This window comes from Haliotis rubra, unplaced genomic scaffold, assembly GCF_003918875.1.
Source record: "Haliotis rubra isolate DU_JTF1 unplaced genomic scaffold, ASM391887v1 Scf642, whole genome shotgun sequence".
NCBI classification, from domain to species: domain Eukaryota; kingdom Metazoa; phylum Mollusca; class Gastropoda; order Lepetellida; family Haliotidae; genus Haliotis; species Haliotis rubra.
This window is the reverse complement of record NW_025767349.1, coordinates 49,910-72,934: the sequence shown is the minus strand read 5'-3', so window position 1 is coordinate 72,934 and position 23,025 is coordinate 49,910. Positions and strand designations below refer to the sequence as shown.

At 38.3% G+C, this 23,025-nt stretch overlaps 1 protein-coding gene and 1 long non-coding RNA gene across 2 annotated transcripts; one reads left to right on the top strand and one right to left on the bottom strand.

Annotated features, from left to right (window-relative positions):
* Positions 1 to 227: 227 nt before the first annotated feature.
* LOC124256898 lies at positions 228 to 633 on the bottom strand. The gene is made up of 2 exons (XR_006893122.1): positions 496 to 633; positions 228 to 458 (listed from the first exon to the last, which is right to left on the bottom strand). It is a non-coding gene; the product is annotated as an uncharacterized LOC124256898 (long non-coding RNA).
* A 3,758-nt stretch (positions 634 to 4,391) lies between these two features.
* Positions 4,392 to 22,744, top strand: LOC124256904. Its single transcript, XM_046690876.1, has 5 exons — positions 4,392 to 4,605; positions 8,339 to 8,400; positions 11,929 to 12,032; positions 16,720 to 16,755; positions 18,249 to 22,744. Exons 2-5 carry the CDS (start codon positions 8,360 to 8,362, stop codon positions 22,436 to 22,438), a joined length of 4,371 nt encoding a protein of 1,456 aa, XP_046546832.1. The 5' UTR covers positions 4,392 to 4,605; positions 8,339 to 8,359; the 3' UTR covers positions 22,439 to 22,744.
* Positions 22,745 to 23,025: the final 281 nt, after the last annotated feature.

Genomic DNA, 23,025 nt, shown 5'->3' with positions numbered 1-23,025 from the left:
ATATGATGAAAATTCCACATATATGATGAAAAAACCCCTGTCCTCTTGTTTTAGCCCGCTACACTTTTTCAGAATATTTTTGTTGATAATTATTCTTAACACGTTATATTTGGGATTTTTTTTTAGAAAAACATGTATCGTGTAAACAAGATACTCGTACCATATCAATTTGTGACGTCATAAAGTGACGTCATAAACGACTATCAGTTTCGTATGAAATATTTTTGGGGCAGTATGTACTGCTCCTTAGCTACGCAAACTTACCGATGAACTTTGAGAATCACAAAACATAAATAAAGTATCGAAACAGATTATCACTCAGTAGTATAGATATTCCACTCCATCCATTCAGTGTTGTTGCGTACTTTGTTGGATAATATGAATGCATTGTATATATACATATATATCCTGGACATCACACATTCTAGTGACCTTCTTTTGTTTCACATCATGGGTGTCTGCACAGCGCCACTGGTCATCTTAATCATGTCTTACTGGCTGTACGACGTCAAAGTGTGTTATTATTAATAAATATTTATAATCGATTGTTATCTGAAGTTGTAACACGGAGATACATAATTGTATTCATTGTGAATACGGAGTGCTGCACTGTACAGAAATAAAGTTTTCTTATTTAAATAGTCTTTGTTTATTTCTTTAGATATATGTATATATATCTACAAATTGAAAACATCCAGATGGAACTCAGAGGTTGGAGATTTGATGGCAGTGTCACCCACATCAGATCTAACCATAAGTGGACAAAGCAAGATTATCTGGTAACACAGATCAGATTCTCGCTTGTGATTACTGCAGATTTGGAAGGATTACGGAGCTAAGGCAATACAGACTTGCCAGATCATTCTAGACTTGAATCAGACTATTTAATCTGTTCTCTGTTGTCTTGGAGACAAAGTAATCGTGCTCCATTTAGGCTTGTTACATGAAATTATTTATTTCCTAACTGTCAACCCATTTGTCCCAACTGTCATATTTCGACATGAATTATATGTAGAAGAAAATCAATAAAGTTGTATTATGTATGCGTTTGGATCGTAACACATCCACTAAATTGTATTCTACTAGTTACCAGACCTGTCTGAAGCCTGACATTCTGTCTAGTTAAAAACTCGTTAAGTACTAGGGGTGGGTATTGCAGAGAATTTTCATATTGCAATATATTGCGATGCGAAAGCATATATTGCAATATGTATTGCAATATATTGCAAGAAGTATTTTTTAACAAAAATCTACTTATAATCGAGTTAATTTAACATCATACTGAAGCCTTTGCCCCAGTATTTGGCATCACAGTAAATTGTTCGTTGTTGAGGGTCGCCATTTTACAACAAACGCATGACTTCCGGTGTGAAAAACGGAAATATCCGTAGATTTCCGAATGTTACGAAGTTTTCTGAATGCATGCCAAAATACCGGTTTTCGATCATCGTATCGCCATACGTATCGTTTTCATGTCTGAACCGGTAAACCGGTTATATTGCGCAGCCCTATTAAGTACACAGTCATTAGAGTGAGTGAGTTTAGTTTTACGCCGCACTAATCAATATTACAGCTTTTTGGCGGCAGTCTGTAAATAATCGAGTCTGGACCAGAAAATCCAGTGATCAACAGTATGGGCATCGATCTGCTCAATTGGGAACCGATGACATGTGTCAACCAAGTCAGCGAGCCTGACCACCCGATCCTGTTAGTCGCCTCTTACTACAAGCATAGTCGCCTTTTGTAGCAAGCATGGGTTGCTGAAGACCTATTCTACCCTGGATCTTCACGGGTCCACAGTCATTAGAAGTGACAGAGCCCTCTACACATCCAGGGGCAGTGGGGTAGCCTAGTGGTTAAAGCGTTGGCTCGTCACGCCGAAGACCCGGGTTCGATTCCCCACATGGGCACAATGTGTTAAGCCCATTTCTGGTGTCCCCCGCCGTGATATTGCTGGAATATTGCTAAAAGCGGCGTAAAACTAAACTCAGTCAGTCAGTCAGTCTACACATCCAACATTAATCTCTGCCGAAATTCCGACTTAATCATAAGCATGTGTTTATGAATAACTATCAAACGGTGATGATGCCACGACCAAAGCAATTGGAGATACATGTTAGGGTTATTCGTGTTGCTAAGTAACCATGTAAAATGTCATTTCATCTAGCAATAGTACTTAAAATACATATTCCTCCATCTTTTGCGTTTCCTAATGTATTGAACTGTTCAGTCACACATGCACGCTCTCAAGAACGCACGCTCGCAAGAGGCACGCACGCACACACACAATGTGCATACTTACCTCTTTGATTCCACGACCGAGTTGGGTCACATTGACACAGAATCAGCCTGATTACCTGACCAATTCGGTCGCATCCAAACAACCAGCCTAGGTATCTTGAGACGGGGGTTCCCGTTTTGCCGGACGCTTTTGTTATAGATAAAAATTCACTGATGCGCGATAATCCTTTAAACAATAGGTTATTAACTTATAGTCTGTTTCGGCCTAAGAAAGTACACACTGTTGCTTCATCTCGATATTTCATATTTCACCAATTCAACATTTTTGGTACATTTTATCTTCATGATAAAATTCATAAACACCTATTTCGTACATTTTCTGAAAACGAGAAAATGCTTACTGAAGACATAAATAAATATGCATTAATATTTTCTGAACTGAACTTGATCTTGATGGTGGTTGTGTGTGTTCCTGGAACTGCTGAGAACATCACTGACGGTGTGGGCCGTAGCAAGACAACCGGTCTTACAACATTTCAAATGAACTCGGTCCCTTTTTGTGCTCTTAACCCTAAACTTGTGACCTAGATAGATTAAGTGTCTACCTACCTCCCCTCGAATTTGGAATGTTAACTGGAGCGTTTGCCATTTTGCAATGAGCGAACCATGTCTACATTCTTTATATACAGGCAAAACTTCAGAAAAAATCATTGGAATAAGCTTCACTCAATTCAGCTAATATAATTCGATTTAACTAAAATCAGTTACTAGAAATCGAGTTCACTCAAAACAAATTGGTGCCTTGTAATTAATGATTTCGAACTCAGTCTGCCAAACGCTCATGTCCCCCAAATGCCTATGGGTGACAAGTAATAACTGAAAACAGACTACAGCCGGCAAACTAGCGGACCGTTACTCTTAATTCGTTATCATCACATCAGCTGTCCGGCAAAGTGGGGTATGACCCTTGAGACCAATTCTAGCACGGATTATCCACCGACATTTTAAGTTTAGTTTTGAGAGGCTGGTTAAGCAATGAGTGCACCATAAATATGAAATAGACTGGTTTACAAGCAACATTAAACAGACACAGATGTCGGGTAACATGTCGGATTCCTGACCAGAACAGGTACATACTGGCTACAAGATCGACCAGACAGGTTGTTAAATGTATAACGTATCAGCACTCTTCTTATCATCCTACCCGTGAAGGTCCGGGTGAGAATTGATCTTCAGCAACCCATGCTTGTCGTAAGAGGCGACTAACGGGATCGGGTGGTCAGGCTCGCTGACTTGGTTGACACGTATCCCAATTGCGTAGATCGATGTTCAAGCTGTTGATCACTGGATTGTCTGGTTCAGACTCGATTATTTACAGATTGCCGCCATATAGCTGGAATATTGCTGAGTGCGGCGTAAACCTAAACTCACTCACTCACACTTATCATCCATTGGTTCACGTGGTCACTTACCCGAATAGTTGGCCGTAGTAAAAGATATATAAACGTCACTGTTTAGATTCCATTTGGCATTAATCGCTATTTAGCGGTGACAATTTCTTGAACTGATCTCTTATAACCAGGTGTTCACTAAGAGGGTAAACATGTCTAGCCCTGCCTGTTGTAACCGTCACTTAAACAATCTGCATGAAGGCGAATGTGTTTGCTTGTAGCAGCACGTCCTGAGAGCCAGCCAGTTAAACTTGAACTTTACTGAATACCCCCACCATATCAATATACAGCAATCTGAAGGGCTACGTGTACACTGCACTGAGTGAGTGAGTTTGGTTTTACGCCGCTTTTAGCAATATTCTAGCGATATCACGGCGGGGGACAGAAATAGGCTTAACACATTGTACCCATGTGGGGAATCGAACCCGGGTCTTCGGCGTGACGAGCGGACGCTTTAACCACTAGGCTACCCCACCGACCGCGTACACTGTGAAATGGCCTTATCAGATCCATATTTACATAGTCACTGTTGTGGATTTATTTTGGGAGTTTATCGATTCGTTAGTTATAGCGAATGCGAGGCCTCCAACTTTGAAAAAGCTCAAGGCCAACCGTCGTCAGGACGATGACCTTTGTTTATCGACCCCTACAAAACAAACAGCTGCACACCGTCTACGACATTCCCTTGGCCATCTTTGAATTCAGCAGACTACAGTGTTATGCTGAGACAAATGTTGGGTGGATTTTGTTTATGTTTTTTAAATTGGAAAATTTGCCTAGTACCCTGGTCATCTTGTGGGTGTACTCAACGTGACCCTGACACTCAAAGTCACGTACTTGAACGCTGTGTGACGTGCGGAGGTTTTGAGAGCGAAGTATCCCGGGGTATTGAGGCTTGTTTCAGCTTTGTAAGGTGAGAATTTGTTTCATGTATTTAATTAGTTCCATGTCGTGCTATGTTCAAGCAAATCCTTCCTGAAACATTCTCAGTCTCGAATGCTGTTTAAACATTTCAACCAACAAACTATCACTCAACTTTTGTGTTTGAACCATGATGTTGTCAGTAGTTGTTTGGTTTTGTGTTCATTATTAAATAGTGAGTGAGTGAGTGAGTGCGTGAGTGCTTGAGTGCGTGAGTGAGTATGCCGGGGAAAAACCACAATTAGCTTCAAACATTGTATCTATTGTATCTAGTCTTCGGGACGTGTGAGCGCTTAAGGGAAAAGACAACCCAATCAATATCAAATGCATAGTTTGTAAAGTTTTTTTTTTTCAAATATAATTTAACACCCGATATAACGTTGTGCGTGCCTGTGTTGGGGTATAAATGTAAAACTGTCTAGTCAAGGTCAAGGAGAGTGTGCTCTCCGTTTTTTATACCAATTTCATTCCCCGTTGAACTGATCAATAGGCTAGACACAAAGGGTCTACTTCTGCTGTAGGCAGGTGAATCGATCGATAGCGCCCATGTCACAATGACACTGGCAGAATGTTTCCAAGAGCGACTTTAACCAAACATAACAACAACATAAACAAAAGCGACTGCGTATTTGTGTCGTGTATGTGTGTTGTGTGTTTGTGTTACGTATGTGTGTCATGTAGTTTTGTTATGTATGTATTTTGTGTATGTGTGTTGTGTAGATTTGCTATGCATGTGTTTTGTGTATCTGTTGAGTAGTTTTGTTATGTATGTGTGTTGTGTATGTGTGTTATGTAGTTTTGTTATGTGTGCGCTTTGCGTATATGTGTTATGTAGTTTTGTTATGTATATGTTTTGTGTATGTGTGTTGTGTAGTTTTGTTATGTATGTGTTTTGTGTATGTGTGTTGTGTAGTTTTGTTATGTATGTGTTTTGTGTATGTGTGTTATGTAGTTTTGTTATACATGTGTTTTGTGTATGTGTGTTATGTAGTTTTGTTATGCATGTGTTTTGTGTATATGTGTTATGAAGTTTTGTTATGTATGTGTGTTGTGTATGTGTGTTATGAAGTTTTGCTATGTATGTGTTTTGTGTATGTGCGTTATGTGTTTTGTTATGTATGTGTTTTGTGTATGTGTGTTATGTTTGTGTTTTGTGTATACGTGTTGTGTAGATTTGCTATGCATGTGTTTTGTGTATGTGTGTTATGTAGTTTTGTTATGCATGTGTTTTGTGTATGTGTTGTGTAGTTTTGTTATGTGTGTGTTTTGTGTATGTGTGTTGTGTAGTTTTGTTATGTATGTGCTTAGTGTATGTGTGTTGTGTAGTTTTGCTATGTACATGTATGTGTTTTGTTTTGTGTATTATGTAGTTTTGTTATGTATGTGTTTTGTGTATGTGTGTTATGTAGTTTTGCTATGTATGTGTGTTGTATAGTTTTGTTATGTTTGTGTTTCATGTATGTGTCTTATGTAGTTTTGTTATGTATGTGCGTTGTGTATGTGTGTTATGTAGTTATGCTATGTATGTGTTTTGTGTATATGTGTTGTGTATGGTTATGCTATGTATGTGTTTTGTGTATATGTGTTGTGTAGTTTTGTTTGTATGTGTGTTGTGTATGTGTTTTGTGTAGTTTTCTTATGTGTGTGTGTATGTGTGTTGTCTATATATATTGTATGTATTATGTATATTGTTGTGTATTATGTATTGTTTCTGTATTTTTTGATATATGTTATTAAGCCAACATTGTTGTATGTGTTGTGTATGTGTGTTGTAACATATGCACATACACCATGCAACAACACCACCTTCTATGTCCATGTACCTGGCTACTACATACGGCCATAACTGCATGCATAACACACCGAACACCACGCTTATGATCACAACACTTGTGTAGACTTATACCAACTATACATGTCACTACATTCGCTGGCCATACTATAACACGTTACCTTGTCACCTGTAGCTGCTATCTACAACACATACCCCACAACTTACTTACACAACTGTGTACCTGGCTGCCACATACCTGTTTCTGCTCCCGCAACGCATGCCTGTGCACCTTCTTCCTTTATTACATATACCTAACACTCTACAACACCCTGTATTACATGTTCACATGTACATGTGGTTGTGTACTTTACGTAACACGTGTTATGTACGCGCACAACACGCATACGCAATGCGTACAACGCATGCGTAACATATGCACAATATGTACATACATGCAAATGTCATTTATGTGTGTATTATTGTGTGTTGATGTGTGGCTGTGTGTTGTGTAATGTGTCTGTGTGTATGTGTGATGTATGTGGTTGTGTTGATGTATGTGTGTATGTATGTGTGTTGTCTTGTTGTGTGTGTGTGTTTGTGTATATGTGTTGTGTAGTTTTGTTTTGTATGTGTTTTGTGTATGTGTGTTATGTAGTTTTGCTATGTATGTGTGTTGTATAGTTTTGTTATGTTTGTGTTTCATGTATGTGTCTTATGTAGTTTTGTTATGTATGTGTGTTGTGTATGTGTGTTATGTAGTTATGCTATGTATGTGTTTTGTATGTGTGTCATGTAGTTTTGTTATGTATGTGTTTTGTATCTATGTGTTATGTAGTTTTGTTATGTATGTTTTGTGTATGTGTGTTGTCTAGTTTTGCTATGTATGTGTTTTGTGTATGTGTGTTGTGTAGTTTTGTTATACATGTGTTTTGTTTATGCGCATTGTGTAGTTTTATTATGTATGTGCATTGTGTAGTTTTGTTATGTATGTGTATTGTGTAGTTATGTTATGTATGTGTATTGTGTAGTTATGTCATGTATGTGTTTTGTGTATCTGTTCTGTAGTTTTGTTATGTATGTGTTTTGTGTAGTTTTGTTATGTATGTGTTTTGTGTATGTGTGTTGTGTAGTGTTGTTATGTTTGTGTTTTGTGTACATGTGTTATGTAGTTTTGGTATGCATGTGTTTTGTGTATGTGTGTTATGTAGTTTTGTTATGTATGTGCTTTGTGTATGTGTGTTGTGTAGTTTAGTTATGTATGTATTTTGTGTATGTTCCTTATGTAGTTTTGTTATGTTTGTGTTTTGTGTATGTGTGTTATGAAGTTTTGTTATATATGTGTGTTGTGTAGTTTTGTTACGTTTGTGTTTTGTGTATGTGTGATATTTAGATTTGCTATGCATGTGTGTTGTGTAGTTTTGTTATGTATGTGTGTTGTGTAGTTTTGTTATGTATATGTGTTCTGTAGTTTTGTTGTGTATGTGGTTTGTGTATGTGTGTTGTGCAGTTTTGTTATATTTGTGTTTTGTGTATGTGTGTTATGTAGTTTTGTTATGTATGTGTTTTTTGTATGTGTGTTTAGTAGTTTTGTTACGTTTGTGTTTTGTCTATGTGTGTTGTGTAGTTTTGTTATGTATGTGTGCTGTGTAATTTTGTTATGTATGTGTTTTGTGTAGGTTTGTTATATATGTGTGTTGTGTATGTGTGCTATGTATGTTATGTATGTGTGTTGTGTATGTGTGTTATGTATGTTATGTATGTGTGTTATGCATGTGCCGGATTGGAGAATGTTTTAATGATCATTATATCTTTGTAAAATGGCGGGACCAGAATTTTATGCAGGTTTGACAGTGTTTACGGATTAGACAGGTGCCGGTGTTTGCAGGTTTCACTGTATCTGCAAGATTGACGTTTAGTGTCCTTAATCATTATTATCGTCCTTTTTCCCCAGGTCGGCGAACGGAACACCTTGATGGAGATGGAGAGGCAATCGTTGATGGAGCATCATATGGGGTACGATGAATTACAGATATTAATTGCATGGCTATCTTTTTGAACTGTAGATTCCTTGTAACGCCAAAAAAACCCAATACAACTTGCATACTTAGGTACATATACTAACCATCAAAAGTTTAGACTCACTAGTGTAGAGATATAGCCACTTACTTCAGGCAACTGTTCTAAACTAAATTTGCAAAATATTCCAATACTGTTTAAAGGTACTGTTTACACATGAACTGATGTATTGTAAAACAAATTCGTAACGTTGAAAAGATTATTGTCGTGAGTTCAGTAAATGATAAAAATCTGTTAAAAAATTGGCGAATTCTTAACTTTACACCAAAACGCAGCTGTTCACATGTACATTTGCACATCCTTTTCAGCAATTTGATGCATTATCCCCGTGCAATTCATCTGCATAAGGTTTGCAGTTGGTTCCCCCAAGTTAGTGGAGAAATCAATCTGCAATTAACCATATATATAGATACACACACGCACGCACGCACGCACGCACGCACGCACGCACACACACACATACATATATAGTATATTATCAATGACGGGGTCTTAGCGCTATGAATAAGGAAAGGCGTGTGACGAGGTCAATATACCAGGTTTGAATCATGACGACTTCAACAATACTCTTCGTAAATACTGAGTGAGTGAGCGGTGAGCGGTTGAGTAAATATTTTGTAATAAAATAGTCTAGATGTTAATAATATCAGTGGAAACGATGTTCATTTGTAAAAGTGCCAGTCACATTTCACATTCAAGGGTAAATACTGACTTTGAAATACAAATCCATATTTTATCAAACAGTTTGATTTCTTTTAAATATGCTAAAACCAGGTGTTAAGAAACTATTGTAGAAAGTTCAGATAAAGTATTGATATCACAAAATCAACACATTCAAGCAAAATTAAATGTGCTTGATTGTAATTGGACATTCGTAACCAACGCGTGTTATTCCGGGGCAAACCGAATAGCGACTCGTGGCCCTCTGGAAGGATTTCATATTGGCGCATGAACATCAGAACAACTTTAAATAAGAACGGTAACTCTATTCCTGTTTGGTTCTAATGTCACTTAACATCAGCGAAGCACTTGTACATTGTATTGCTGTTTTTATTTTTACTTATTTATTTCAAAGAATTAAACCTCTTTGATACAACTAAGAGAAGGAGGAAAAGCATATTTGTTAAAGACATATTCTAATGTAATTATTACCAGCTGTTCGCCTTATATTTCCAATTATGTTAATTTTCTAAATAGGGTTTAATAATCACAAATGGGAATTGTTTCATTGAATATGCAAATAATAAAAGTTTAAAATTTTCAGCTACATGAAATCCCAAAGCACAAACTCAAGAATGACTTTAAAATATTTCTCAGACTGAACATTCGTGCAATCTTGCTGTCATACCCCTGGAATTTTAAATGAATTCGCTGAAAAATATATGACCCGCCAAAAAGTCAGACTAAAATATCCCCAGAGATGTGAAATATAAGCTCAATGTTAAAGATTAAAGTTTATTAGTTACATACAAAAATAATATAATTGTTTTGAAACTCGTAGCGATATATAATGACATTTCCTAAAATTGTTGGAAGCGCACATACATTCTGCATGACAAGACCACAAGATCATCAAAAATACACTCTGTTGGACCCATGAGAGCCATTATGTCAACAAACGCACGTGCGTGTATTTGAATCTCTCACCGTCAATCGCATGATTCTTATTAAAACCTTCAAAATAGGCAGCAAAATCCTGTTAGCTACGTTCTTTGTACTTTCAATATGACGATATATATTTTTCATGATTTTTTAAACAATGCCATAATGCCATAAACGATTAAAGTACTCGGGATTATTATTTACGCGCGTTCTGATTGACCTTTGTCGTATTTTCGCACATAACAAGCATCGATAGGGGGACGAGTCTTCTTGTCGGTTACGACTGACTGAGTTTGGTTTTACGCCGCTTTTAGCAATACTCCAGCAACATCACGGCGGGGGACACCAGAAATGGGCTTCACACATTGTACCCATGTGGGTCTTGTCGGTTACGGAGTGGTGACGAATGTGTAACTGGATTGTTGCAAGGGATGATGCTAAAAGAAGGATCTTCCCCTTTCAATAAAAACGAATGTGTGTAAAATTTCGGCATCGCTGTATGACAACTTCATCATGGCGATAAAGACCAGAATGGGGTTGACCTCCAATGACCGGTTTGTGGGTATGGAGCTTATTCCAGACTTTGGTATCCCAGCTTTTTTACCAACTTGTAAACACTAACATAAAATTATACATGCATTTGAAGCTTTAGATTTACCTATAAATTGAGACCAAGATTACAAAACAATCGAAGCCGCACTTCGACCTAGGGTGAAATGTTAATTCCAAGAGAACAACTGCCAAATCCTTGAGTAGAAAATAGTTTCTTGAACTCACAGAAGGTATAGTCCGTTTGGCTCAAAAGCGGACCGATGAATGGCAATCTAACTCGAAAACTTATAAACATAAAATACTCAATGAAACACTGATCATAATGAAAACGTCAGACCAACTCTGAGAGGTGTTTGCAGAATTTATGTCCTAAAAATAAAAAAGTTGTTTAACAAACTATCATTAAAATATCGACACAGTTTACTATTTGTTACGAGGGAGGAGTGCAGAGAAAGGGACAGCCGGGTGTGCGAGAAAGGATGGAGACGGCACAGCACAGGCTAATGAATCAATAACTTGGTGGGCACTTGTGCACGTGCATCTCTAACACCTGGCTGTCCCTTTCTCTGCCGCGTAAAACTAGACTCACTCACTCCTTTTTGTAGTGTCCCGTCAGTGACAATATATGCCATGAAGCCAGTTTGTTTTGCGTTACAGGCCCCTACGATTATGGGAATATTTCACATTGGACTTGTTCTTAATGACAAGTCATCCCCGTATTGATTTGAGTGAGTGAGTCAGTATGGTTATACGCCGCCTTTAACAAACCTCCAGCTATATCACGGCAGTGTCACGAAAAAAAGGCTTAACACACTGTACCCACTGTGCCTTCGGGTTGACGAGCTAATGCTCAGGGACTGATGTCCCCTCATACAGACACTCTTACATTTAGGGGAACTTGGATGATATATAGACATCTTGGGAGTCTACCTGAAGTAGTAAACGATGAAGCACGAGGAAACACGTGGATGTGCAATCGTTTCACCCTGGGGCGGTGGGATAGCCTAATGGTTTAGCGTTCGCCGAAGACGAGGGTTCGATTACCCACAATGGGTCCAATGTGTGAAGATCACTTCTGGTGTCCCCGCCGTGATATTGTTGGAATATTGCTAAAAGCGGCGTAAAACTAACTTCACTTACTCCCTCACTCGCTCGTTTCATGCTAATACTTTTGATAGTCTGATAACCCCTATAGTCTATTTTTTTGCACATTAAATAACAAGGATCCAGGTTTCATCGAAACTTCTCTTTTATTGCTAGGGTGATTTATGCCCTATCACCATCACAAAAATAGTTACACTGTACTTTCAGGCAACTGACGAATCACGATCGGCAACTACCAGACGGGATAGGGGAACAGATTACAATAAATGCAACTAACTGCTCGTTTATACAACAACCAAATGTGAAACGGGGTAAGCATACAGTATGGACAATCCATGAAATCACTTCATAACAGTCGATAAAATCGTGAGAGATCAGTGTGTGTGTCTCTGTGTGTGTATGTGTTGTGTATATGTGTGTGTTGTGTATGTGTGTGTTGTGTATGTTGTCTATGTGTGTGTTGTGCATGTGTGTGTTGTGTATGTGCGTGTGTTCATAACAGTTGATACAATCGTGAGAGATCAGTGTGTGTGTGTCTCTCTGTGTGTGTGTATGTGTTGTGTATATGTGTGTGTTGTGTATGTGTGTGTTGTGTATGTGTGTGTTGTGTATGTGTGTGTTGTGTATGTGTGTGTTGTGTATGTGAGTGTTGTGTATGTGTGTGTTGTGTATGTGTGTGTTGTGTATGTGTGTGTTGTGTATGAGAGTGTTGTGTATGTGTGTGTTGTGTATGTGCGTGTTGTGTATGTGTGTGTTGTGTATGTGTATTATGTGTGTGTGTTGTGTATGTGTGTGTGTTGTGTATGTGCGTGTGTTGTTTCTGTTTGTGTTTTGTATGTATGTGATGTGTGTGTATGTGCTTTGTGTATCTATGTGTTGTGTATGTGTGTGTTGTGTATGTATGTTTGTGTTGTGTATGTATGTGTGTATTGTGTATGGATGTGTTAGTATGTATGTTATGTGTTTGTGTTTGTATGTGTTGGAGTAATAATATGTGCTGTGTAATGTAAGCGTTAGTGTGTATGTATGTGTTGTATATGTGTGTATTGTGTTTGTGTGTGTATTGATGTTGTGTGTGTGATTTTTCGTATGTGTTAATTGTAAAGTAATGTTTTGTATGTGAAGTGTTGTGCGGTCAATGTGTTGTAGTGTAGTGTGGTTGATTTAAAACATTATCGTATATGTGTTATTATGTATGTGCGTGTTGTGTATGTAGAGTGTTGTGTAATGTGTGTGTTGTGTAATGTGTGTTGGTAATGTGTATGTGAATTATTTTGTATGTAATGTGTGTGTTATGCAACAGAAGTGCGCCTAATGTGTATGTGTCTGTTGTTATGTGTGTATATGTAATGTTGGTATGTGTAAGTTGAGTGTTGTCTAATGTTGAGTGTTTGTCTATGTGTGTGTTGTGTATGTGAATGTGTGTGTGTCTGATGTGGTGTTGTCTATGTGTGTGTTGTGTATGTGTGTGTGTTGTGTATGTGAATGTTGTCTATATGTGTGTGTTGTCTATGTGTGTGTTGTGTATGTGTGTGTGTGTTGTCTATGTGTGTGTTGTGTGTGTGTTGTAATGTTGTCTAAGTTAATGTGTATGTATATGTGTGTGTTGTGTATGTGTGTGTTGTATATGTGTTATTGTTGTGTATGGATGTGTAGAGTATGTATGTGTGTGTTGTGTATGTATGTGTTAGATGTATGTGTGCTGTATGTGTATGGCGTTGCGTATGAGTATGTGTGTTGTGTTTGTGCGTGTTGTGTATGTTGCGTGTTGTGTATGTGTGATGTTTCTGTTTGTGTGTTGTGTATTGAGTGAGTGTTGTGTATGTATGTGTTGTCTATGTGTTAATGATTGATTGTATGTGCGTGTTGCGTATGTTTGTGTTGTTATGTGTGTGTGTTGTGTATGTGTGTGTTGTCTAATATTGTATGTCGTGTTAATGTTGTGTATGTATGTGTGTGTATGTATTATTTAATGTGTATGTGTGTGTTGTGATGTGCGTGTTCCAATGTAGTGTGTATGCGGCATTGTGTATGTGAAATGTGTTTTCGTATGTGTGTTGGTTGAATGTGTGTTATTGTATAATGAGTGTTGTGTATGTGCGTGTTTGTATGCGATGTGTGTTGTGTAATGTGTAGTGTCTCAATGTATGTATATGTTTGTGTGATGTTGTTGTGTATGTATTGTGTTGTTAATGTGTATGTTATGTATATTGTGATGTTGTGTATAATTGATGTATGTGTGGAGTGTTGTGTATTAATGTGTTGTGTATGTGTGTTTTGTGTTTTGTATGTGATGTGTATGTGTGAGTATGCCATTGTATGTATGTGTTGTGTATGTATCTTATTGTGTGTGTGTGTGTGTGTGTATGTGTGTTGTGTATGTATCCATTATGTGTGCGTTGTGTATGTATGTATGTGTGTGTGTGTTTTATGTGTATGTATGTGTTGTGGTGTTATGTAATGTGTTGTATGTATGTATATGTATGTGAGTGTTGTACTATATGGATGTGTTGTGTATGTAATGTGCATTGATGTGTTATGTATGGATGGTAATGTATGTGGTGTTGTATGTGTATGTGCTGTGTTTAATGTATGATATGTGATTATGTATGTGTATGTAATGTGTTTTGTGTATGTATGTGTTGTGTATGTATGTGTTATCGTGTATGTGCGTGTTATGTATGTGTGTTTATGTTGTGTATGTGCGTGTTGTGTATGTGTGTGTTCTGTATATGTGTGTTGTATGTATGTGAGTGTTGTCTATGTGTGTGTTATGTATGTGCGTGTTGTCTATGTGTGTGTTGTGTATGTGTGTGTATGAATGGTGTGAATGTGTGTTATGTATGTGTGTGTTGTGATATGTGTATGTTGTGTATGTTGTCTATGTGTATTGTGTATTGTATATGTATGTATGGAGTGTTGTCTATGTGAGTGTTGTCTATGTGTATTCGTGTATGTGTGTGTTGTCAATGTGTGTATTTATGTATGTGCGTGTAGTGTATGTATGTGTTGTGTATGTATAATAATTTAGTGTTGTGTATGTGTATGTGAATGTAAGTGTTGTGTATGTGTGTGTTGTGTTATAATGTTGTGTTGTGTTTGTATGTGTTATGTGTACGTATGTGTTGTGTGTGCTTGTATGTGTGTTATGTAATATATGTGTGTGTACGTATGTGTTGTGTAATGTGAGTGTTGTGTGTATGTATGTGTTGTGTATGTGTTATTGTTTGTGTGTGTATGTATTGTGTATGTATGTTTGTGTATGTATGTGTTTGTGTATGTAGTATGTATGTATGTGTTGTGTATATGTGTTATTGTATGTGTGAGTGCTGTGTATGTGTATTGTTGTGTATGTGCGTGTTGTGTATGTATGTGGGTATATGTGCGTGTATGTGTATGTTGTTTATGTGCGTGTTGTGTATGTGCGTGTTGTGTATGAGTGTTGTCTGAGTGTGTTGTTTGTGCGTGTGTGTGTATGTGAGTGTTGTGTATGTGTGTGTTGTTTATGTGTCAATGTGAGTATACATGTGCCATTGATATGTCTCAATGTGTGTATATTGTTCATTGATGATCTCAATGTGAGTATACATGTTCCATTGATAAGTCTCAATGTGAGTATGTGCCATGTGGCATTGATATGTCTCAATGTGAGTATACATGTGCCATTGATACATTGATAAGTTTCAATGTGAGTATACATGTGCCATTGATATGTCTCAATGTGAGTATACATGTGCCATTGATAAGTCTCAATGTGAGTATACATGTTCCATTGGTCTCAATGTGAGTATGTGCCAATGATGAGTATACATGTGCCATTGATAAGTCTCAATGTGAGTATACATGTGCCATTGATAAGTCTCAATGTGAGTATACATGTGCCATTGATAAGTCTCAATGTGAGTATACATGTTCCATTGATAGTCTCAATACATGTGCCATTGATAAGTCCATTGATACATGTGCCATTGATAAGTCTCAATGTGAGTATACATGTGCCATTGATACATGTGCCATTGATAAGTTTCAATGTGAGTATACATGTGCCATTGATATGTCTCAATGTGAGTATACATGTGACATTGATCAGTCTCAATGTGAGTATACATGTGCCATTGATATGTCTCAATGTGAGTATACATGTGACATGTAAGTCCTTGCCTGTATACATGATATGTCTCAATGTGAGTATACATGTGGCATTGATAAGTCTCAATGTGAGTATACATGTGACATTGATAAGTCTCAATGTGAGTATACATGTGCCATTGATAAGTCTCAATGTGAGTATACATGTGCCATTGATATGTCTCAATGTGAGTATACATGTGCCATTGATATGTCTCAATGTGAGTATACATGTGCCATTGATATGTCTCAATGTGAGTATACATGTGCCATTGATATGTCTCAATGTGAGTATACATGTTCCATTGATGAGTCTCAATGTGAGTATACATGTGCCATTGATATGTGACTATACTTAATATACGTGAATATCTGTGTCGTTCCTTCAGTGAGTGGCCATGTGACTATACTTAATATACGTGGGTATACGCGTCGTTCCTTCAGTGAGTTGCCATGTGACTATACTTAGTATACGTGAGTATATGTGTCGTTCCTTCAGTGAGTGGCCATGTGACTATACTTAATATACGTGAGTATACGCGTCGTTCCTTCAGTGAGTGGCCATGTGACTATACTTAATATATGTGAGTATCTGTGTCGTTCCTCCGGCGAGTCGACATGTGGCTAAACTTTGTATATGTGAGTATACGTGTCGCTCCTTTTGTGAATAGTCATGTAGCTTAACTTATTAAATGTGAGTATACGTGTCGTTCTGTTGATTTGTTGTAGTGAATATGTAGTTTGATTGACGAGTCTCAATGCAGAGAATATGTAGTTATGTTGATATATTTGAGTAGACATCACAAAAGACAAATTGACTTTGACGTATCTTTCCTGCCTCCTGCTTGCTAATGTATGTTCTCTTTACAGAACGAAGATATGGAAGTCGCTACACAACTATACTTGGTAAGCATGAGTTTGAATAAATATATGTGTGGCCTGATACTGGCAGTTATTATCAAGTGATAATTCTCATAATACTGATAGTCCATCGTACAACGTATTGTGTAAGGCTTCTATAAGGTTTTACTTTTACACATTATTGTGTGAAACCTTCACGTTTTCACGGACACTGTATGTTTGTGTATGTATCTTGAAAAACAGACATATACTTTAGTAGCTTAATTAGACACTAGTACATTAAATAAAGGCAATATACTTTATGGCTGATAACTTCTTTATTCCTTTAAGATGAGTCGGTCTGGTATTGATTCATATACCATTGCCATGCAATCAATATCGTAAGGTCACATCAGAATAGAATACAGGAGTTGTCAGAAGTGTCTTGTTTTTATTGTGATTACAATGCAATACTAATCAAATTGTTTAAAACTAATCTTTAATAGAAATTTGAACTTTGATGTACGTTAGTAATCATCCCAGAGTTTGTCCAAACATTCAACATTGCCAAAATATAGAAGCGGTTTAGTGTTTTGATGCCAGTTATAGAGACAGAGTTGATCCCATCATTTTTGAAAATTCACGAGTTGATAAGATCGTTCAGAATACAAATTTACACATTATATTTTACTGTAACCTCCTTTGACTACACTAAACATTTCCCGGCTATGCTTCCAGTTTATTAACCCTGACAGATAGAAACAAGGATATATATACTTAACGTTTAGAAAACTCTATCTATCAAAAACTCTAGTACTCGTTTTTTTATGCTTGAGTGAGCGCTCGCTTAATGTGGGGGAAAGCTGGAGATGGCCCAGGTTATACACCTCTACCACTTTGGTGAAACACATGAGCAATGTATATCGGACTGACAAAACTGAAAACACAATTGGGGCGAACTGGGATTTGAACCTACAATCACAAGTCATACCCAAGAGGCACAAGTTCAGTATGGCTATGAGTATCGCGAGACGCTACTTTCGGTACTAAGTTGGTTCCCGACTTCCTTTGCGCGCGCCAACTTGCGATATGCGAGACGGGGCCCAGCTGACTTCCGGTATCAGATTTCCGATGACAAGCGTATATTCACGAACCAGCTCTTGTTCAAAATTGCGCAACCGCTAAATATGACTTCACTAGACCGGACCAAGTGTACAACCATGTTTGGCTGTCACAACTGTTGACAGTGGTAATTGTTGGCTAATTTGGGGATAGTTAGATCGGAAATATGTTATTCCTGCAAGGGTTATCGGTTCCTTAGTGTCAACTGACAACCATGAGGTCATTGAAAAACTTATGAAAACTTGTTTGTCTTCGGAGGAACTAAACAACGTAAGGTCTCTGTTAGGCGCCGTGACCTACGGGCCCTATACATAGGCGAATCGAAGCGCCTTAGACGACTGCTCCCCAAAGCCACATCCCTCTGATAACATAATGACAATCATAATAACCTTTGAGAACAAACTTAAATTTAAACGATATCATTTTCCATTCAACAGAATCAACAAAACTGCAACTGCGGTCATTTGACGAGAAAAAGTTTGTGGAGACAGCAGCTTGTCGTGAAGCAAAACAACGATTAGCATTCCATGGGGTGGTAGTGATTGTAGGACAGCGAGGCAGTGGCAAGACGGCCATGGGTCTGCACATCCTAAAATCATTAACGTCAGGATCGAAACCTGTCATATTAACCAGTCCACAAGATTGGGACACCCTACCTCTACGTCTACCAAAGAATCAAGACCCTAGAAGGAAACTTACCATTCTGGTGGACAACATGTTTGGGATTGAAAACACTGAATCTTACTTGAAAGCATTATGGCTGCAGAAATTTGATAGCATGTGGCCGCATATTGAATTTGGAATCGTGAACCTGGTCCTTTTGTTATCTAGAGGCATTTTCAACACTTGCAAAGAACAGCTCTCGGAATATAAACTATTTCAAACCTCGCACATTCTGTCACTCTCAGATCCGAAATATGAGGTAACCGGCGATGAACAATTACAAATGATTCAGAATGCAATGAAGAAACCATTGTGCACAGCGGAAAAGTCGGTTCTTTCAAAACTTAGTATTCCTTTTTTGCCGATGATATGTCAGTTCTATGCTCGTGATAATGAATCACGTCAGAAAGGCCTGGAGTATTTCCAAAACCCTGTTGAATGCATGGTGAAGAGGTTCAAGATAGTGAGAGAACAAAATGATCTTCAGTACCTTGTGCTGGTTCTTCTTGCCGTGATGCAGGGGCGACTTCCAAAGAGTTTTTTCTACCCAGATCCACAGTCCAGTGAAGTCAAGGACACTGGTCTTGTTTTGAAAACTATCAGGAAATTTGTAAAGTTTGATGTCAGTCCGTGTAATCTTGAAAATATAGCTGACAGTATGATAGGGGAGTATTTGTCTTATTCGGAATCAGACAAAACTTACCGATTTCTTCATCCTATATTGTATGATTCTGTACTACTAAGCTTTTCCAGTTATCATATCAAAGATGTCATTGATATGTGTCCCACTAGGTTTCTTGTTCAATACACACAAGTCTCTTCGTGTAGTGTTTCAGAAGGAAGTCTTCTGCTTCAGGTGCAAGTGAAAAACTGCCAAATCCTTGCACAGAGAATAGCTTTTGAGCTCACAGAAGGGGACTTCTTTTCAGTGTTAAGTCACTCTGCATTGAAGGACGAACAATTCAACGTTGTCCTCACAAAATGTATCTTAAAATGCAAGGGATGTACGCGCATCTGCCGCAGGAAAATTGGTTTCTTTCATATTTACAAGGATGCTCCTTTTGCCTTTTCATATACTGAAAGTGTTTTCCGAGCTCAAAACGAGGCAAGAAGTTCAATTGGAAAACTGTACAGAAGATGGATGGCTACATACAAAACTCTCATTTGTTTGATAGTTATGCAAAATTTAGAGACACTAGCAAAGAAAATTCTTGATCAAGTGAAGATGAGACACGATATTAGACTCCTTCACTGCGCATGTTTTATGGGGAACTTTGAGGTTGCTCGAAAGGCGTTTTCTGAAATAGACACTGACCCAGGTGCTGTTCCAAGAGTCATCATTCCCCTGTGCATTGTATCCGACAAAGAGAATATAATGTTTATGAAGGCACTTCTACACCACTTCAAACAAACATCGCGGTTCTGTTGGTTTTACCTTGAGAAGTTAGTGCGTTTAGCAATAGCTGTTCTCAAAGTGAAACATGTAAGAGAGATAATGCAATGTATGAAGGAGAACGCACAGGAAATATCTGAAGGAGATTACCAAAGGATGCTGAACACGTTTCTCCACCAACTAATGGATGAGTTTTACAGCTGCCATTATGACAAAAGACAAGAGGCTTTAAAACAGATGCTGGAACTTCTTCTGAAGGAGGGCGCTGAAGGGGACCATGGAAAGCTGATCTTTATGGCATCCCAACACAAAACACCAGATGCTCTTAAAATACTATTAAGCAAATTTTCAAACGGAGAGACACCACCAATCACTGGGGCTCAACATGACACTTCACAAACATTTGGCACAAAGGGCAGCACGCCACTATTGGAAGCATCAAAACGCAGTACAGAATCAGTTAAGTTGCTTCTTGGTTGCGGTGCCAATATCAATCTTGTTGATGACAACGGATATACAATTTTGCACTCACAGATCATTTATTCCAACTTTGAGTTACTGAACTTGATTTTATCAGCAATGGTAAGTCCACTCCCAGTATATCGGGACAAATCGTCAGAAACACCTCTGCACATTGCCAGTGAAAATGGTAACTTTGAATGTTTAACTTTGCTTCTGAAAAAGTACCCTCATGTGAAGGAACTCACTTCCGGAGGTTCAACAGCTCTCCATTTAGCCATATTGTCAGGAACAGACAAGGCTGACAAGGTTAAGGCCCTCATCCAAGCTAATAGTGATATCACAATTGCTGACTATAGGGGCAACACTGTGCTCCACCTTGCTGCAGTTGGTAACCATATTCAGATTGTTAAAACACTCATTGACAAGGGGGCAAATGTAAATCAGAGAAACACTGACGGAAACACACCTTTGCACCTTGCACTATCATCACAATCCACAAAAGCATGTGTCGATATCCTTCTGAAAAGGGGTGCTGATGTTTTACTGGAAAATAAGAAAGGAATGACACCAGTCTATGAGGCAGCTGTAACTTTATCTGTAGACGCTCTTGCAATGTTGCTGAAATATTGTCCTAGGAATCCACCCTGTTCAAATCTACATCCTCTGAGAAGTACAAATAACTTTGAAAAAGTGAAACTCCTCATCAATCACGGTTTCTGTCAAACACCAGAGTGTGCCCAAAAGTGTCTTATAAAACTTGCAAAAGGGGATTATCCACAAGTGATTGTCACTGGATACATACGAGACTATGAGATTGCAACTGAAAACAACCCATTTCCGTGGCAGGGTAAGACACACATGGAAGAGGTTTGTCACGAAAGTCTTACTGCATTGCTATGTGACCATGGAGCTGATGTAAATCTGCTCAGTACTGATAACAGAACATTCACCTCTACATCTCTATTAAACCCTATAAATATCAGACAGAACATACATTTTGTCCATAAAAGAGCAGCCCAAACGTCACCAGATGCTGGAATGGCAAAAAAGAAGCGAGTAGATAGTTGTACTGGCAAGACTATCGTCAATGAAAGAGCTTCTTTTGGGGAAACCCCAATTGACGAGACAGTATCTGAAGGCATACAAGCCTTTGACTCCACTGCAACAGGTCAGGCGACGGTGGAAAACCATCAGCCCCAAATCGGCCCATGTATTGTTCAAGAGAACCTGAATACAAGCAGTGTAACAAATTCTAAAGATGCAACTCTAGATGTTGGCATTGATGGAAATAGCACAAACCTAGAATCCAGCTCAACTGACCATACTACTCCAAGCAAAACCAAAGAGACTGAAAAAACAGAAGCATTCACAGGACGGATTAATTCAGATGAAAGTGCGATTGCCAAGAGTTGCAATGATCCTGACAAACTGGAAGACATGGGAGGATACACACCATTCCACATTGCACTTAAGAATAGCAACTGGGAAATGGTGGAGTGCTTAATCAAGAAGGGAGTCGATGTAAATATTCAGCCATCACGAAAGAAAGTCATTCCACGCAACATTTGGGGTTCGTACATACCATTGGAGATATTCAAATTAATTTTTCTACATGGAGGAAACCTAAAATGCACGGGAGACATGTTCACAAATTTTGCATTCAGACGATTCTGGAAAACTATAACTTTGCTTCTAGAAAAGGGTTTTGATGTGAATTCAAAAGATTGCCAAGGAAACACTGCACTTCACTTTTCATTGCGTTCATGGAGGTGTTTGCTAGTGCTGTTAGCAAACGATGTCAAAGTCAATATTCAAAATAGCTTGGGATCTACAGCACTCCACCATTGGGTAGACTTCGCATACTCGTGTCAAATTCGATTTCAAGGTAAAGTTGATTTACTGCTCAGGAATGGAGCTGATCCAAACCTAAGAGACAATAGCGGTGACACTCCACTCTTGATTGCTTGCAGTAGAAGCGAAATTCATGAAAGGAGTAAACAACATAAAAGGAAGAAATTGTGGATTGTTGAAGGGCTGGAAGTAAAGACGCGAAGTCTGTTAACAACAGAAAGAAGATTGGCCGTTCAATATGTCTTAATGACAACGTGAAAGTGCTCGTGCAGTATGGTGCTGATTGCAATATCAAGAACCGTGAAGGATTTGCTGCTCTACACATAGCTGTGCAAAATTCAAACTATGAACTTGTTTGTATTTTGTTAAAAGGAACCTGTGACGTTAATGTTAAAGATGGTAATGGGAACACACCATTGAACCTTTTACTAAAACTTGTGGCAGAATGTCAGCATGGGACAGCTTCGTATTACATACCACATCATAGAAGAGATATCCAGGTTTGGAAGTTTGTAGAACGACTGTTAAAGAAGAACACTGATCCTGATATTAAGAACAATGATGGGGATGCTCCACTTCACCATGCAGCTTCCATGAATTGTCAGCGGTCACTGGAGTTGCTTTTAAAAGCTGGTGCCGATGTTGATGTAGATGATGCACATAATAGGACACCTCTTCATAGATGTGCACAATCGGGTCATGCCAGGATCGCCAGGATTCTGATGGTACACGGCAGTGATGTTAATGCCATGGATGACAATGGTGACACACCTCTCCATGTGGCAGTGACAAGAAAACAATACAACCTGGTGAAGCTGCTTGTACAGATGGGTGCTGATCTGTCT

Excerpts from the sequence above, each read along its gene's own strand:
- LOC124256904 (XM_046690876.1), top strand. The coding sequence starts at position 8,360 with ATGGAGATGGAGAGGCAATCGTTGATGGAGCATCATATGGG. Across the intron at positions 12,033-16,719 it reads ACAACCAAATGTGAAACGGG|AACGAAGATATGGAAGTCGC; the intron begins GTAAGCATACAG and ends TTCTCTTTACAG. Across the intron at positions 16,756-18,248 it reads TCGCTACACAACTATACTTG|AATCAACAAAACTGCAACTG; the intron begins GTAAGCATGAGT and ends TCCATTCAACAG.